The sequence below is a fragment of the Stegodyphus dumicola genome, chromosome 6, assembly GCF_044657685.1.
Source record: "Stegodyphus dumicola isolate Sdum_Otavi_A_Nest chromosome 6, ASM4465768v1".
Lineage (NCBI taxonomy): Eukaryota > Metazoa > Arthropoda > Arachnida > Araneae > Eresidae > Stegodyphus > Stegodyphus dumicola.
In genome coordinates, this window is record NC_140773.1 from 183,272,936 (window position 1) to 183,292,954 (window position 20,019).

Below are 20,019 nucleotides of genomic sequence, written 5' to 3' on the forward strand. Positions count from 1 at the left end.
ATCGGTAGTGTATTGTAACATTCGTAACGATGATTAGAACGTGCTTTTGAATTTAATTTCAATACTTTTTGTTAGACGAGCAAGTTTGATAGAAAAAATTTTAAAATGCAATCGCAACTATTAAGTTAAAAGAATGAACATTTAAACAAATGAAAATTTTCAGCTTAAAGCCTACATTTTGTTAAACGTCTTATTATTATGAAATTGTTTTGGAAGATGCTTCTGCGGTATTTTGTGCTTAGCCCCTTCCATATAAAACATGAAACGCTCGTGCAACCGTAACCTCCAGCTTAAGAAAAAGATGTCGGCTCCTACGAGGGAAGTAAGCCGGACTTTAAAAGATGCACTCTTTGAAACATTAACATCTACATTATCTCCTATTCACGATGTTAGAATAAGTGCAGAACAGCAGATCAGTGTACTGGAAGTAACAGATGGTAATTTTACGTAAATATGTAGTTAAATGTTACATTTGTTTCTGTGCAAAGTGAACTGATTCTGAAATTAAAAGGCGGGAAATTAGTTTTGTTGTATATACATTGATTAGTTAGATATTATGTTCTTGGATGTTAGTTCAGTTTTGCGAAATAATAAGTGAAAAAAAATTGGTCTGTGTAAATGGTTAACATTCTCCGTAAGGATCATCATTTGTTATTAAATAATTTTTTTGGAAAATTGCTTTGCGATTTATGTTAAGTACACTGGTAAATTTAGTTTTATTCATGTATTGAAAAATGTAAAAGTAGCAAAATCTACATTCGCAATTAAAATAAAGTGTGATCAAATATTATTGAATATTTTTTGGTGTGTAATTTTTTTTTTGGTTAAATTTTAATCTTTCTTAGCCATGTGCACAGAATCAAATAGGTGTATTATTTGAGAACATAGTGGATAAACATGCAAATTTAGAAAATTATATATATATATATAAATTTTAAATTGGGCTTAAAAATTTAATTCTGTATTTTAATATGGATATTTCTCCAAGTGATGCAAATAATTTATAAACTGAAATTTAAATAGCCGGGATCAAAAATTTTGGTAGGCAATGGGAAAACTTTAAATTGTAAGCTTTTTTCTTTTGAATTGGGCTTTTAACTTGGAATATATCACATTTGGCTTTCTTCTTCTGTATTAATTAACGTCCAGCTTCATCTGTTTACAGAATTATATTTTTCAAGTGTAATTCTATCAGTTTAGCTCTTCATAAACAGGCACTATTTTACCAATTTAATTTATGTAGGCTTAAAAATATATGTCAGCCAAAATAGGAAGGAATATTTAATTTGGCCACATCTGCAGTTTCTTCCGTATGCATCAACATTCTGTCTGCAACATTCTCAAATCATCACAGATACACAGATTTTCTTCTTCAATGAGAAATTTAAAGACAAAGTCTTTGCCCAATAAGACTTGAAACAGAGCTGTGTTTCCTTTGTCAAACAAAAATTAATATCCATATGAATAGCTTTAGTATATATTTATTATATATTTATGTAAGAAATTTAACTGAAATATAATTTCTGGAATTGTTGTTTTATTGCTGGCTCTATGTTTTGTATGAATATTTAATCATTTTATTCTGTGAATTATTTAGCTGTTTTGGAACTACTCTGATATGCGCCCTCAAGTCGCCAAATTTCTCGCCAAATATTTTTGGCGAGAAACTTCACGCTGCCATATTACTATCAAAATTTTTTGTCTACATTTTGAACTTTTAGCCTAAAATGTCTGCAAAAACTACGTTTTGAACACGCAATTTAGCTAAAAATCCAAAACAAAAACAAAAAATTTAGATGGCAAAAACGTAAAGTTTCTAACCAAAAATATTTGACAAGAATCCATGTACACAGCGACATGTTTTAACTTAAAAAAACATCTATGAATTGCACAATGTAGGCAACGAACGAATCTACAAACTACGCACACCTCGCTTTAATAAATTAACATAACAACAATAAATTTCAAAGAATACCATGTACACAGCATCCTGTTTAAACTTAAAAAAAATTCTACCAATTGCACAATTTAGGCAAGGAAGGAACCTACGATCTACGCACTCCTCGCTTTAATAAAATAACATAACAACAATAAATTTCAAATAATACCATGTACACAGAGTTCTGTTTCAACTTTAAAAAACATCTACGAATTGTACAGTCTAGACACTAAACAACAAAATAAACTAAAATAAATTTCAAACAATTTAAAAAAAAAACAACAATAACGACAGTAATTCATACTAAAGAACCAATGAACATAACATTCTATAAAATAAGAACAAGGATAAAATAAAATGCACTTACCATGAATTAATGCGTTTTCGAATAGCAGAAATATAAATTTCACACCACCTTTAACATGCCGCCACATAATCACTATCGTATTTACATGACAGCCAGACACACTATCCAGAAAATTTATACTATGGTTCACAAATAAATAAAATCACAAATCCCTACTTCTATCATGCACTGCCATTAAAAATAATCTCCCAGACCCTCTTTCCACACTTCCAAATACCCACTGCCCCTCAACAGGATAGCCACAATCATATTTCCTTTTGCCGAACTTCAATTCAACAACTACCATTTTATCTTTCCCTCCCATCTTCTCAGACACAGAGGCGAATCACGAGCTCCAGCGAAAGATTTTTCAACGTCAACAGAGTTGCCATAGAACACGCAATCGCGCCAAAAACCAGCACAGAACACATATCGCCACATTTGGTCAAATTAGGGCGTATATTAGAGTTGTACCGCTGTTTTAATTATTTAGAAATTTAATAAATTTTTTTAAGGATATTTTAGATAAATGTGTAATATACATATGTATAAATTTAAAAAAATTAAATGGGAAGCAAGATCAGAAGTATTTAATGAATACATGTATGTACAGATATTTTTAATTACACTTTTTAGATTTTTGGTGGTCTAATATAAAGTGATTAAGTTTTGTAATTTTAATGCTAATGTTTGTATGAAATGAACTATTTTGATACTTTTGTGAGGGTATGTATCAGTAGTGCTTCCCTAACAAATTCTCACTTATAATGGCGCTTTTCTAACATTTAAGTCTTTATGACTCGCATGAATATGGTTTAAAATTATTGTGATCTTCTTGCCTATAATCTCTCTCAGGGGAAAAAAAGACAAAAAGGAAAGTACTGAAAGATAATAGCATATTAATGAAGTAAAAATGTTAAATTTTCATCATTATTAGCAGTTAATTTATATTTATAAGTTAATTAAAAATTTTAAATAAATATTCATAAATATATAACAAAATAAATTTTGAAACTTTTTGTAGTGCAGTGGTGGAAATATGTTCAACTGGAGTTGAAATATTAAAAAAACTTGAGAAGAAGATATATAGAATAAAGGAGCTGCTTTGATTATAGATTACGGTTATGTATACCCCGCGTATAAGAGCACTTTGCAATCAACCTCTGATCTTTTTTCGTTCAACAAACTAATTAACAAAAATCTGCCTATATTTTCTCTTATGTGTGCTTCTGAAAATATTTTCAGTAGGGTAGACGAAGTTGTTGTAACTGATGATCTGAAAGGTATGTTTTCATATTTACCTCCCCGTACATTCAATTATTAAAATGCTGCAAAGTTGCAATTTTTTTTTATGTGGTTGAACAAGGCTCTAAACTGAAATTTGTCCAAAATGGTCTTTGGAAACCACCGCTACACAGAATGTCAGTTTGCTTATTCCTTGTTATTTAAAGATTTCTTTAAATTTGAGAGTCTAAAAAGTAAGCAAAATTAATAATTTATCATATTAATATTTTATGGTACTTGTGTATTTAATTAGTACCCACAATATATATTTTATTTCTAAACACAAAATGCACCTTTGTTTTATGTGCAATACTCACAAAATTCATTTTACATACATATGCAAAATAAGTTTTATTATTATTATTTACATTTTTACATACTTACACAAAATATATTTTGAACATGAGTAGATTAATAAAACAGGTTTTTTGATTTCTAGTAGATATTGTTTGGCAAACATATTCACAATCAGATCAGGCTATTATTTTTTCAGATTGTTTCTGCCTTTATATGAACTGTAATAAATAAGGCTTTCTCTTGAACTATTATTCACTTATTTTACTGGTATTACATTCCATCGTATATCTTCTGTCATGCATAGTTTTATTGAGCCTTATTTTTCTCGAAGAATTTAGAACAATTTAGTATTTTTGGTTCCAATTTCCTCCCCCCTTTTTCCACTAATTTTATCAAGTGAAAATCGATAGGGGAAAATTATGCGAATATTTTCAAAGGATGCAGTTACAGTGAAAATATAGCAAATGAAAAATATTCATGAATAAACTACCAGTTAATGATCTCAGTATCATTTAAGAAAAACCTACATGTCAATAAGAATACCTAGTACTGTTAACATTACAATACCTAATACAATAACATTTCTATCCTTGTATCCTAACTCTCACCTGATCCTAGTGTGGTGTGTGGTCTGTAGTGCTATTCCCTAGACTTCAAATCATTTAATGTTGCTATAATTCCTGTCTGTCATCTGCTGCAACTTGCAAGTTATCATCATTGTTATCATTTTTGTCACCATTCAGTGTGTCTTGCTGCAGTGGATGGACAAAAATATGGAAACACCTTGTGAAATGCATGTTTGAAAAGAAAGATTGATTTTAATGAAACATGTAGGTGACGCTGGCGTTTTTGACTACTGACGCCACCTATACAACTACGTAAATGTGCTAAACAGTTCAGTTGTTGTCGGAGTACTGTTATGTGAGGTTGTCATTGCATTATGTCAGAGTTAACAGACTTCGAACGTGGGCAAATTGTTGGAGCACGTATGGTAGGTGCTTCCGTAAGCAAGATAGCCGAGGTGTTTAGTGTTTCAAGAGGTACTGTATCGAAGATTTATTCCGCATATTTGAAAAGCGAAAAAACATCATTTGCTAAATCACAGCGCTGACGAAAGTGTGTCCTGAGTGATCGTGACAGACGATCATCAAGGGCAATTGTGACGAAAAATAAGAAGACCACAGCTGCAAAAGTTACTGCTGAAATGAATGTTGTATTACCGAACCCTGTGAGTACCAAAACAATTAGAAGGGAGCTTCATAAACAGGGAATTGCTGGCCGTGCTGCAATTGAGAAGCCACTCATCAGTGATGCTAATGCCCGTAACAGGAAAAGGTGGTGTTTAAGTCATAAAGCCTGGACTATAGAGCAGTGGAAACGAGTAATATGGTCTGACGAGTCTTCTTTCACATTGTTTCCCCACTTCTGGCCGAGTTTACGTCTGGAGAACGCCATCTCAAGCCTATAATACAGACTGCTTGTTGCCAAGAGTGAAACATGGCGGGGGTTCTGTTATGGTTTGGGCAGCCATATCGTGGTTCTCTGCTAGCCCCATGATAGCTGTGTCAGGGCACATGACTGCCAAGACTTATGTGAACATTTTGGCCGATCAAGTTCATCCCATGGTGCAAACTTTGTTCCCCGATGGTAATGGTGTCTTCCAAGACGACAAAGCCCCTGTTCACACAGCTCACATTGTCCAGGACTGGTTTTCTGAGCACGAGGATGAGTTGTCCCATCTCCCCTGGCCATCACAGTCACCAGACCTGAATATTATCAAAACTTTGTGGTCTACATTGGAACGGAAAGTGCGTTCTCGTCATCTGAACTTGCCACCATTTTGCAGGAAGAATGGTATAATATTCCCTTGGCAAACATACAGGAACTGTATTTATCCATTCTGAGAAGACTGCAAGCTGTTTTGGATGCCAACGGGTTTCCTACACAATATTAAGCAAAGAAACATGTTTTTTTAAAGGTGTTTCCATATTTTTGTCCAACCCCTGTATGTGCAATGGTTCTCAGATGTTTTGTATCCAAAATACATGAGAAAATCAGTTAGAGAGAGGAAAATAACAACTATGGTCTATTTAAGATATACCATGTGTATGACATAAGTCAAAGTCATTTTGTATATAAGATAAACCATAGATATATGGTATATCTTTCCAAATTATCACTAAGTTCATGTTTACTTTTTACCTATAGTTCCATTTGCTCTCAGTATGGCATCAAAAATATTTCTCATCCTAAAGATTTTTGCAATATAGGACCCAAGATGATGAGCTGTGGCTTATTGCTTTTCATTTTGCTATTTTGAAACATACTTTCTATTTCAGCATGTTGAAAGATAGCAGAGGCTCGTAATATTTAAACACAGTCAAAAGTCGTTAATTCAGACACCCTTAATCCGGAATGATCTATAATCCGGACCTCAAAGCTACAAACTTTCTGCGCATGCGTCGCATTCACGCATGCGCACAGGCGTTTACGAGAGCGCGTAAGACCTTTACGGCTGCTAATATGTTTGTGCACATGCGCATTTAATGTGTAACGGAGGTATAAGCTGAGCTAAAATTATCTAATTCAGTTAATGTTGCAGATTGCGTTGTTCCTTAATCTTCGAATTGGATCCGGCTTATTATTTTTTGCAGACTGTTAGAGCAATTTCATAAAAGTAAGCTTGAACTTTCGATTATGTCAAATAGAATTTCCGATATATATTTACTAATATGTAATTTGTATCTACAAAGCGAAAGTATGTTTTGAAATCCGAAATCTGTTTATCAATTTCACGCCGAGGATTGGAAGTTGATCTGTCAGCACTATCTTTATCTTCAGGGCAGATGTTTTTATTTTATTTGGCTTATAATTCCTTACTAAGTGTAGTATTTTATCTCGATGTACTCGTCTTTGATATGATTTAAATCAAGTTCCTCGTGATTATAATTCCCTTCCGATAGTGAAGAAAGTGACCCAGAGGTTATTGAAAACGAAAACATTTCGATTAACAAGTAAGTCGGTATTCTCGGCACAGCAATTACGGGACCTGAACAGTGGAACTTTGTAACCGAACAAGAAATTATGTCTGTTTATAGAATTAAAGAGAAAGTATTATCACAGAAAACGAAGCAACTTAAACAACTTACATTGAAAGAAATGTTTAATGAAGTAAACAAATAAATATTAAGGTTTTTTTTTTTGTAAATTTTGATACCCTTTAGATCATAATTGTTCTTTATTTCATAAATTACGGTTTCATATTTTTAATTTTATAATTTCTGCATGCCATCTTACCAGATTTAAACTGATGATCTATAATCCGGAATCGCCGAAGTCCCAACGAGTCCGGATTAACGACTTTTGACTGTATTTTGTGTACAAGCAACCATTTTCAAATCCACAGAATGAAATTTATGATTCACAATTAAGTGAACATATCCTTCTTTTTCCAGTCCCTTTGTTTTGTATGTTTGCCAATAGTCTAAATAAGTTGTCGATTACCATGAACGTGGTTATATAGGTAGTTTATTGTTATTCTTGGTGGTATTTAAAAATTGTGAGCTGTAAAAATAAGGAATTACCTTTCTTTTGATGACCTGTAGTTTATAGATGCACAGATTTCTGAGAATCTTGCAGTTGAAAACTGATTTAGGTGGTTTTGTTGTTTCATTAACTAATAGCATACTTTAAGAACATAACTATTTTATGGGAAAATATAGCTGTAGCAATACTTTGATGTTCTTATATATGTAATGTTATGTTTGGTCTTAATTTTATTCTGTCTACAAAATTTTTACGAACTTGATTTGAAGTATATTTTGATTGATAGTATTTTGAAATAATATGCATTTGTTTTTTCAGAATAAATGCTTCAGTATTGGCGGAACAAAATATAATGTATCATTTGCAATATCAACATGCATGTTATTTAAAAAAGAATGAGTTTATTTCAAATAATTATATTTAACAAAGAAAATTTGTTACAGTTAAAAAACATAAATTCTCAACTGCTTAACAATTTTGCTTGCACATGACATGGTGCATTTTTTGTGCAACCTGATTTGTCCATTTGTGGTACAGGGATCTCATTTCCAAACTTTTAATTTTTTACTACTAGTATTTGTTTTAGTTTACTCATTCTATTTCTAGATAGTGTTATCTAACCATAAGAACATGTTTGTAAGTTTTTGTTTTCTTTTTGCTATTGAATTTCTAGTGAAAGATTAACTTATTTACACCATACGTTGTGTTGGATATGCCGAAGGTTTCACTTCTAAAGTGTGATTACAAATTACTAAACTTTTATAATCACATTGTTAAAAGCATACAAAATAGCTTTTAAGTTATATTATTGTAATTTGTATATTTTAATTTTCATTCCTTCTTTGTTTTAAAATATATAAAAAAAATACTGCTCCTAGTTTTAAAAGAGACTATCCCAAGGTGAAATACTGAGCTAAAATTTTCAGATGTTTATTAAATACAGAATGTAAAACTATGTAAAATGTGTGTATTAAAAGTGCCGTTACAAGGCTATTTTATGTAAATTAAGTTTACTTGTCATACTTACGTCTGTGCAGAAAGTCAACATTACAGGGGTAATATTTTATGTGTTATCTGCATACTTTTATTTTTGACATATGAATAATTTTTTGCATATAATTAATCTGAAAATTGCAATTGTTCATTAAAATTTTGCAACAAAAATATAGACAATTTTTGGATAGTTTTCTGAAATTTATTGAGCTGAAAAGTTAATTAAGTCCTCAAATTTTAGTCAGCATAATTATAAATTTTTCTGTGCTCTCCACCTGCTGCATAGATAACATCAAAGACAATAACAAATTTGGTTGTGGCAATAACCCATTTTCTGAAAAATGAAATACTATTGAGAGTCTTCATTCAGATAGAGCAAAAGTCACTGCTGCTGCATTTCAAAATAGGAATTTTCCAACAGCTGTGTTTCATGAAAAAAGAAAAGGGGCATAAATTTTTCTAGCAGAAATTATACAAAACACATTAATTTTTGGTGAATTATGTTAATGCTAAACAATTTCTTGTGGTTTTAAAGCCCTTTATATATATTTGTTCTATTGTGATAATTTGTCCTTGAATGAATTGCTTGTTTATCATTTAAGTCATCCTTAAACATTCTTTTCTTCATATGATTAAATGTTCATTTTATGTAGTTGGTAGGTCTTGTAACATTATAGGTATACACTCTGCACCATAATCACGGACACAGTTATGTTAAATGCCTGACTACAAATTGCACTATGTTATGCAGATTCCATCTTGTGAACAACAATGAAATCTATCTGCAGCTATTTGAAACTTTAGTTTTTGTTCAATTCAATTCATTGGTAGTGTATGATTGCATAAAGTTTTAAAATTGGGTCATATTTTTTTAAACTTCATGTACTTTTTTAAACCATTCCTTGCATGCCCAGAATTTAGTCCTGGAGTGGGGGTATCCTTATTTGATTACAAAAAGTTTTATAATTTTATATAAGTCTGTAGCTTAGATGTCGGGAATGTTTCAGTATTTTATATGAATTTACAATATGATCTGAATGGGTACCGCAACATTTGTAAGAAACCAGCTGTTGATTTGTAATTCCAAATAACTAAATGAATGATAACTAATGATAAATGAATGATTAATTAAAAGTTGGAAAAAATGTCTGCTGATTATGGAATATCATCTATAAAATAAGATGTCACAGATTATCTAATGTCTGAAATTGCTGTTTTAAACTGGGGTAATGGGAATCAGAAAGAATAGATAACATTTTATTTTGTAATTCCTGGAGCCCTGAAACCACATTTCATTGCAAACAGGTATTTGCTTTGTATTTGTCATAAATTTTCATGTTATATTGCCATTGTTTATCCATTTTCAAATAAAGTTCCTTTTCACAGCCTTTTCCTTTATGTGAGTATCCTGTAACTAAAATACTTCACTGCATTGTATTCCATTGAATTTTTTTCAAAATATAAGGGAAAAAAGAGAAATAACAGTTGAGTTATATCCTTCTTTACAAAAACTAAGTTACACTTATCCATTACTGTTGCCAAGTCACACAGATCGTGACAGCTGTCAAAAATAGTCAATGGAAATATACATCCTCTCGTGTGGTTTAGTATTTTGTGAGAGACCCCCCCTTCCCCCGGGTGCTCTCCTTAAAAATCAAGGAAATAGCAGTCCAACCTCCTTGAGGTTCCGGCAACCATTCTTCCATGAAATGCATGGACAAGACAGCAACAACAGATTCCAATTCTAGTAGTTTACCATGATGTCATACATCAACTAATAGCAAAACTTTCTTTATTTTCTTTTCTTGACCACTGAATTCAGAAGTGCAAATCCATATGTATTCAAGCATATGTGTGCTATGCACCTACCTTGGTTGCCACATACATACTTTTTGGCAATACTGTGGGTAGCGATATAAATATATTTTGGTGATACGCCTAGTCTATACCCTTTCGCAGCTTTTCAGTGAAGGAGCAAGCAGATAATCAGAAAGCATCAATTTTATATATAGTTTGTAACCGGTAAGTTTTGTGTTTATGTTAAACTTATTTGAGCCATAGTAGCAAATTCATTCTTCTTATTAAACATTTAGTACTCTTTATTTAAACATTTAGTTTTATTGCAACTGAAAACTTCTGACTGCATTTGATTTTTTGTTAATGCTATCTGACTAAGCTGTGTCCCAGTTTTAACTGAGAGCAGTTTGGGGAAATGAAAATGTGATGCTCTTGTACTCCTCTTCTTTTCGCCCTGCAAAGATTGAATAGTAATAAATGTCCGTATCTGATTTGGATTCAAATACTAATCCAGTAGTCTGTGAGGCTTTGCTATATGACAGAATAAATAAATAATAAAAAATCTGATGTGTACAACACATGACTTCCTTGTACATAATATTAAATTATACTCATGTTTTCTACATTTCATTTAAACTTATTTCCTCGAATTTCATTAGAGATGTATTGGGTTGGCAGCTAAGTAATTGCGGATTTCACTCATAGATGGCTTCAGTTGAATTTTTAGGGTTGAAGACGTAGTACAAATGTAAAACACATTTTGTTATTTGATAGTTGGCAATTCAGCTGTCAATCAGTAAAAAAAGTTTTTTGATCGGTTGCGTAGTTTTCGTTTGGCGTTCGTTAAAAAATGGAAAATCAAAAGGAAAATTTTCGTCATATTTTGCTGTTTTATTTGCGCAAAGGGAAAAACGCATCGCAAGCTCACAAAAAGTTATGTGCTGTTTATGGTGACAAAGCCTTAAAAGAACGGCAGTGTCAAAATTGGTTTGCCAAATTTCGTTCTGGTGATTTTTCACTCAAAGATGAAAAACGCTCTGGTCATCCAGTTGAAGTTGATGACGACCTAATCAAAGCAATAATCGATTCGGATCATCACAGTACAACATGTGAGATTGCAGAGAAGCTTCATGTATCGCATACATGCATTGAAAATCACTTAAAACAACTTGGCTATGTTCAAAAACTCGATACATGGTTTCCTCAGGAACTGAAAGAAACGCATTTAACGCAACGCATTAACAACAGCTGCGATTTGCTAAAGAAACGTAATGAAAATGATCCATTTTTAAAATGACTGATAACTGGCAGTGAAAAATGGGTTGTTTACAACAATATCAAGCGGAAATGATCGGGGAGCAGGCCAGGTGAACCAACTCAAACAACATCAAAAGCTGATATTCATCAAAAGAAGGTTTTGTTATCAGTTTGGTGGGATTACAAAGGAATTGTCTACTTTGAACTCTTGCCACCCAACCGAACAATCAATTCTGATGTCTGCATTGATCAACTAACGAAATTAAACAATGCAGTTGAAGAAAAGCGGCCCGAATTGACAAATCGAAAAGGTATTGTATTCCATCATGACAATGCAAGGCCACACACATCTTTGGTCACTCGGCAAAAATTATTGGAGCTTGATTGGTATGTTTTGCCACATCCACCATATAGTCCTGACCTTGCACCATCTGATTACTTTTTGTTTCGATCTTTACAAAACTCCTTGAATGGTAAAAATTTCAATAATGATGATGATATCAAATTGTACCTAATTCAGTTTTTTGCTAATAAAAACCAGAAGTTTTATGAACATGGGATTATGATGCTGCCTGAAAGATGGCAAAAGGTCATTGATCAAAATGGACAATACATTACAGAATAAAGTTATTTAGTTCCATGAAAAAATTGTCTTTGATTTTCTAAAAAAAATCCGCAATTACTTAGTTGCCAACCCAATAGTTCTCATTCAATTAATTCAGTTCTCATTTTGCAACAAGGCAAAAATACATAAAACCTCAAAATATCTTCATTAAAAATTGAAAAATATAGAAAAACATAAAACACCAAATACAGTTAAAGGAATTTAAAAAAATTACTATTAAAATTATTTCTACTCAGGCCCGCGCCGATAATAGGTGCAAGGTCGTGTGGCACATGATGGCACCGATTCATAGAGGCGCCAGACAATCATTAAAAAAAGCAGTTCGTCTCGCTGCCTGCCTGAATAGGAAAATTCTTGCCTTATTTGAACGCCCCTCCGGGGCTCGACTCGGGTAAAACCTGGGAAGCTATTGATTACGATCTTTATTTAGGCAGTCTAAGCCACGAGTGTTTAAAATCAGTCTCCGCAGGACTGGATTCATCACTGCCGATGGCTGTTTCAGGCTAGTCAGGGAGCGTATGGTACTGTCTTGTTTATTCCGTTGGTTGTGTGGAGCTGTATAGTGAGATATTCATGGTTGTCCGGGAATGACTCCGTGGATGGCGTTGACGAATTTGGCGAGCCTTTAAACTGCTTGAGCTTTCCAGTGGGTGCCTGGGGCCTCAAAACTGCATATTCCTATCCTTCCTTGGTTTTCCCCTGGGGGCTCCTAAAGCCGACATCTGTATACCACGACGTAGTGTTAGCAGGCCAGATTGGGGATTCGGTCTGTCTGACAGTAAGTGACTTTGTTCTACTGTCCGGGGTTTGGGCCCCTGTTGATGATGTATGTTTTTACCATTCCTCCAGAACTGGGACGGGGAATGGGAGTTGCTGAGTATTCCTGTCGACTTAGTTAAGTCTTAGCTCGTTGGCTCAATTAGCAGTATACAGGGGTTGGGGGTTTAACTGTGTTAAGACAGCCTCAAGCTTTCTATGTCTGAATGCCCCTTCCTACTAGCACACTGTCTCATTTGACCAAAAGTTATAACCAGGGCTGGAGTTCGTTTCTGGTGTTTTCTTCTGTCTTATTTGAATACGAAAGTACTTGATGCCGATGCGTATGTAATGGGTAGATGCATTCAACAAATTGCTTAATCCTTATTTTGTGTCTACTTTCCGCTTGTATTTGCAATCATAGTAATTTGTGCAACATTTATCTTTTTTGTGATTGCTTGTTGTTATTGTTTTTCTACGTAAAAAAAAAGTAAGTGCAATTACATACAGGGGTGTTTGTGCTCCGGGGAAACCCCGGAATTCTGAGGATTTTGAACTTCGATACCCGTAAATTCCGTGGATCGTCGTTCAAAAGGAAGTAGGAATAATAATGAATTATTTATTTTGATCTGGGTAATTTTGTTTGCTTTGAAAGCAGAAAACGCAAGGTCAGTGTGTGTGGTGAAAATTTTTCCTTTCTTTTTCCAAAGGCGGTGATAATGCGTGAAAAGGGGGAAAAAACTTCTTTTTTGTTCTTTCCTTATTGCAAGTTATGACTCATTCCCCCGGTTCTCGAACATTCTCTTCTGGATTCTTTTCGGCAAGTAGGCGCGGCAGAAAAAAAAGGGAGAGACTTCGTTCGACCAGATGTGCGATCACGTGACTCTGACTTCAAAGGTCTTATCTCTCCCTGGCGTGGCGCCAATAAGTAGAGAAGGGGGATTTTTCGCCGTATTAGCTATTTGTCATTGATCGCTTCTGAACTTTTTTCCCTCCGCTGTGTAAAATTTTCGTTTCATTTGTTGATGCACGTGTAAATTTTTCGTTTTGTTTATTGAAATATTTTTTTATTTATGTACGCAAGAGAATTTCACTATGAAATTTCTCGATATAAATAGTGATATTATACAATTAGAAGAAGGTGTCCGGAATGCATTTAGGTGGAATTCGATTGAACGGAGAGATGGTAATGGGGATACCATCGGCACATGGTGCAAGAAAATAAATGTTGCTGGACAAGCATATTGTGTTTTTTGTAACTCACTGCTGAAGTATGGTGGGGAAGGATTCAAGGCTTTCACAAATCATTCTAAAACTGTGACGCACATAAAATATTCAAAGTGCATTAGACATTCAATGACTAAAAGTAATTATGCTAATTCAAAAAATACTGATGACTTACTGGAGACTTTCAAAAAATACTGATGCTCGGCCATTGGATATAGTGACAAGAAAAGCACGCCAAGAGGTATTAATAACTTTGTTTATCGCCGAGAATTCTCCTTCTTTCAGTGTAGCTCCCAATTTAATTGAACTCTGCAAACAGTTGAGCCGCGATCAGACGGCACTAAACTCGTTGGAAATGTCCAGGACTACTGCATGTTATAAGATGAAATATGGGCTTGCAAAAACTATTAAGGAAAATATCATTAAAACTTTAAAGGAGACTCCATTTTCTCTAAATTTGGATGAAAGTACTAGCAATGCTCAAGAAAGTATACTGGCAATATTGGTGCAGTTTTATGACAACAATCAAGATGAAGTTGTAGTTCATCATTTTGCATCTCTAAAGATGGAATCTTGCAATTCAGAAGCTGTTTTTAAAGCAATTGTTAATACTATTGAAGATAATAATATTCCATGGTCAAACTTAATTAGTGTATTAATGGACTCATGTAACACCATGCGTGGAAAAAAAAAGGGTGTTGAAACCAGACTACGATCAAACAAAGCACCCCACTTATTAGATATTGATGGTGACACATGTCACACAGCTAATAACTGTGCAAAAAAATGTGCTTCATGTTTTGATAGATACTTAGAAGATTTGTTTGATGACATCTATTTTGATATGAAAAGCTGCAGTAAAAGAGAAAATTTTTTCAAAATCTGTGAATCCCTTGCCATTAAAAAACTTAAGCCCTTGAAGAGACTAGACCATAGGTGGGTGTACATTTTATGTGTTTTAGAAAGAATTAAAGATCTGTGGGATGCTCTTATTGCATTTTATTTTCACTACTTGGATAAAACTGATAAAGGGGATAATTTTTCTTATGTTGAAACTGTATACAATAAAAGAAATATTTCTGCAGCTCAGAAAAAAATTGTTGAAGGGGTGTATTCTTGCTTGCATTCCCAACAACTCACAAAGGATGCTTTAGCTCGGAAAAAAAGAATACTAAATGGGTTATTTGTTATGCAAAACAAAACTTTATTGCATATGGCATTATATTCAGCAGTATTACCAGAGTTCAACACATATATTAAATTATTTGAAACAAAAAAACCAATGCTTCATTTAATACATTTCAGTATTTATAAATTGATGGCAAAATTTTTCTCTTTTTTTTTTATAAAGCCAGAAAATATAGAGTGCACATCTTATAATGATTTATTAAAGGTTGATGTCACAAATCCAGAATTCCATCTACCTAGCAAAGTAATATTTACTGGTGCAGAAGCTTCCACTCTCCTGAAGAAATTATCAAAAAATCATCCAATAGCAAAAGAATTCCAAATTTCTCTGATGAAAGCTTATACTAATACAGCACAGCATATGAAACAGAAATTACCCCTTAAAAATTAATATCTAATTAATTTTACAGCATTAGATCCAGAGCTAAGAGGTAAAACCGGTACAATATTAGCTTTTGAAAAATTATCATCTTTTATGTCCCATATTTTTAGTGATAATGAAAAGTCAAAAGCTGAAATAAGGTTATACCAGAGTGATATTGATATCACCAAAGAAAGGCTCTACACATCTGATGAAAGTGGAAATCAAGTCAAGTGTACAATTGATAAATATTGGTCTAAAGTTTTTAATTTAAAAGATGATTTCACAAATGATTATAAGTATCTTACATTGACTAAATTGGTCAAAGCCTGCCTTAGCTGCTTCCATGGCCCATTAGTGGAAAGTGCATTCAACTTAATGGATACACTTGTCACTGACTATAGAACCTCTCTTAAGATTGATTCCTTAGATGCAGTGCAAACTATTAAATATGATTTAATGGCTTCTAAAGAAACCTCATGTGAAAAATATGGCTCATAAAATCCAATGACTGATCTAATTCACAAAGATCTCTTACTGAATATGAACAGAAGTTGGAAAACATATCAAAAGGACTTAAAAACATGTATTTCAGATGAGTCACCTATAAAAGTCTCTGAAAAACCTTCTACGTTAGCAGAAAAGCAAACTGCTTCTACCTCTGTATGTGCAGTTCTCGAGGAAATTTCTTCAACTGTAAATGAGGAAAATAAAAAGTCAACCTTCCTGCAATTATGAAGTTCACCGCAAAAGAAAGACAAGCCCACAAACATCAGAAAATTAAAAAAAAGCAGCAGAAATTAGATAATTTTTTTTAAAGAATTAATTCAGGTAATTTAAAATATTTACATAAAATGTAGTAGTTTATATGTTTGAAAATTTATGGTTATTAATTTTTCAAAAAAAGTAATTCATTGAACTTTTATAATTAGGTTATTCAATACTTCATAATTGTAATTTTTCATTTCTCTCCCCCCCTTCTCGAAACTCCAAAATGTCAGTAATTAAGTCCGTAAAAGTTTCAGGGGATTTTTTTTTTGGGGTCCCACAAACACCCCTGTATATAGTATGTTAAACTTTTAATTAACTTTTTAATTTGGAAAAGCAACAATTTGAACATAATTACTCAAAAACTGTTTATCTGTCATGTTTGAACCATTGTCGTATTCTTGGCCACGTAAATTACTAATATCTAAACCATTTTCCTCTAAAGTCATTAATAAGAATGCTGTTCATCCACCGGTCATATCTGTTGTAATATAGAATACTAAAAACCTTTCTTCAGTACTCATGTCTGTATTTTATAAATTAAGATACCTTATACAAATTGGTATCTGCTCTTGATGGCTGGCATCAGGGATACAATCAAGTAAAATAGAAAAATGCTTTGCCGGTTTGTCCTTATTTATAATAATTTGCTCTATATTATACCCTAATAAGCTAATTATTTTATTTTGAATTTTATCTCCAAGGTAATGAAGAATATTTTTTTTTTTTTTTTAGTTTGAATTTTATTAATATATACAGACATGATACGGTCAAATTTTGTGGTCATTTCTATACACTTTGAAAATTCTTATTTCTTTCGAATAATTTATTACTGGAACCACGGAAGGCCAAGTTTTGTTTGGCTAAAAACTGGAATGGCATAGATAATTCTTCCCGTGCCAATACTTAGTCTCTTTTTTTAATAAATTTCGAAATTCCTAATTAACAGGTTTATTCTTTCGTAATCTTTCTAAGAAATCAGATTAATTCTTTCGTTGTTTGGCAAGATTCAACAAAAGCACATCCAAAAAAATGGATGTCCATTTTTGTCTTTTGAGAAACTGAAACTTGAAACCTGGTTTTGGTATTATCCAGGACCATTTTTTTATTAAGGCTTGAACTTAGGATGGAAGTAATGGACTTGGACATAATCCGGAATCGTCAGACACAGGCAAATGCGTACCTACTTCAGAAATTGTAGATTTCAATAGTATTTCTTCTAATTTTTCAACCGGCTGAATTGAAGTTAAAGATAATTCCCGGGGAAAAATACTTAATTTCCTATTATTAGGTTCTTTTGGTAATTTCAATGGTAGGTGAAACGTTGATAGACAACTAGTGCTAGTAGCATTAGCTTGGGTATTCTTTAGGTTTTGGAAAAACCTGAGTAATTTTGTAGTCCTGGTTTATTAAGTCTTCCTTTTTCTTCGTTACATTCTAATACTCAGACAGCTTTTTTTGTGGAAAATCTGGGGGAAAATGAAAACAGAAAAAGGTGGAAGTAAAAACGAAAGTAGAAAATAACTATTATAAGAACTCTTGCTTAAAACATTTGTTCTTAAAAACTCTTGAAAAGTCACTGTTTGATATATTTTACCTTACTTTTGAAAAAGTGAGTATTGAACTATTAGATCAGTATTACATGATTCAAGGAGATGGTGGTACTCTTTTGTTTATTACAGTAAATAAATCAAATTTAAAGTATATATTTAAGACATAATGAAATAACGAAACATTTTCCTTCGGTTATCCTTATAGCTTAAAATCGGAAATATAACCAGTTTTTGATTTCAGAATACCTTGTATGTTTTTACTTCACTTCAAATCTCAAACAGGTATATTTTAAATTCAGTGGTACTCTGTAAATATGGCAATCCTTTCTTCTCGAAAGATAATAATCTTTAGCTTAATAAACAAATCGTCCATGGGGGGGAAAAAAATCAAGTAATTATGCTCAAATTGTCTCTTTTCTGAATTAAAAAGCTAACCTAAGGTTGATATAATATGTAACTGCACTCACCTTTTTTTTATGTAGAATAACAATAACAACAAACAATCACCAAAAAAAAAAATCACGACAAAGATAAATGTTGCACAAATTACTATATTAGACACAAAATAAGGACTAAGCAATTTGTGGAATGTGTCTACGGCGCCCACTGTACCCTTACCTATGCATTGGCATCACGTATTTTCGTTCACATATACAGTCAAAAGTGTTTAATCTGGACTCGTCGGGACTTCGGCGATTCCGGATAATCGATTTTTCCGGATTCTAGATCATCAGATTAAATCTGGTAAGATGGCATGCAGAAATTATAAAATTAAAAATATGAAACCATAATTTATGAAATAAGGAACAATTATGATCTAAAGGTTATCAAAATTTACAAAAAAAAAGCTTATATTTATTTGTTTACTTTATTAAATATTTCTTTCAACGTGCGCATGTGTAAAGCATACATTACGCATATTCGAAATTCGAAAATTGCAACCAGAAAACTATTTGATATGTATTCGGGATATTTATAATGAATTTCATTTAAATCATATCAAAGACAGTACATCGAGATGAAATACTACATTTAGTAATGAACTATAAGTCGAATAAAATAAAAACATCTGCCCTGAAGATAAGGATAGTGCTGACAGATCAACTTCCAGTTCATTGTACGCCACGATGTTCCCCTCCCCCGCAGAGCAGCGTAAAATTGAGAAACAGATTTCGGAATGGTTAGAGAAACAAAGGATATGCCTTTATCCATTTTTTGCAGCAATTCCACTTTTTGTTTTATGTATATCGAAATATGCTTTCTCTTTCTAGAATCGAAAGTTCAAGCTTACTTTTATAAAATTGCTCTAAAAGTCTGAAAAAAAAATAATAAGCTGTATCCAATTCGAAGATTAAGGAACAACACAATCTGCAACATTAACTGAAATAGATAATTAGATAATTTTAGCTTAGCTTATACCGTCCGTTATACATTAAACACGCATGCATGAACGCATTATGCACATGCATGAAGGTATTATGCGCATGCGTCAACGCATTATGCGTTGACGCATGCGCAGAAAGTTTTTAGCTTTGTGGTCTGGATTATAGATCATTCGGGATTATGGGCGTCCGGATTAACAACTTTTGACTGTTTTTACAAGATCAGCACAATGTATGTCAAAAACTGCAAAAAGCATTAACTGATAAAAATCAAAGCGATATAAAATACACTGGTGTGCAAAACTTAAGCAACAATGTAAATTTTAATCAGATAGCCATTAAATTGTAGAAAAAGGGTTCTTGTATTCAGTACAATGAACATGCAATTCAGTAGAAAGGTCATGTGTATGCAAATGTCAAGAAAAATGTCACAGGCTAATTGAGCGTACGCAAAACGCGTACGGTCGGCACGCTCAACTCGAGACTACCATAAAAGTTTTTTTGGTTTTTAATATTATTATGTTAACAATGCTTTATTTTAAATGTTAACCATAAGCAATGTCCCTTTAATATCATCACTACATAAAGGCGCTCGCTAGGACATTTGCAGGATGGTGCTGATTAGGATTGGCGCGGGCCTATTTCTACACAAAAACAAGCAGTTCGACCAGCGGGCAAGAAGGCACACCTTTCGGTGTAC

The 20,019-nt window shown here is 32.9% G+C and overlaps 1 protein-coding gene across 3 annotated transcripts in view; it reads left to right on the forward strand.

The window, feature by feature from the left end:
• Window positions 1-279: 279 nt before the first annotated feature.
• Window positions 280-20,019, forward strand: part of Ipo9 (Importin 9) — a 210,007-nt gene continuing 190,267 nt past the window's right edge. For 2 of the 3 annotated variants that reach the window (XM_085819244.1, XM_085819245.1), the window contains exon 1: window positions 280-437. In XM_085819244.1, coding sequence (XP_085675370.1) covers window positions 302-437 — 136 coding nt within the window. In that variant the 5' untranslated portion in view covers window positions 280-301. Of the gene's footprint in view, window positions 448-20,019 lie in introns of all 3 variants that reach the window. The other variant, XM_085819246.1, reaches the window with a different exon arrangement.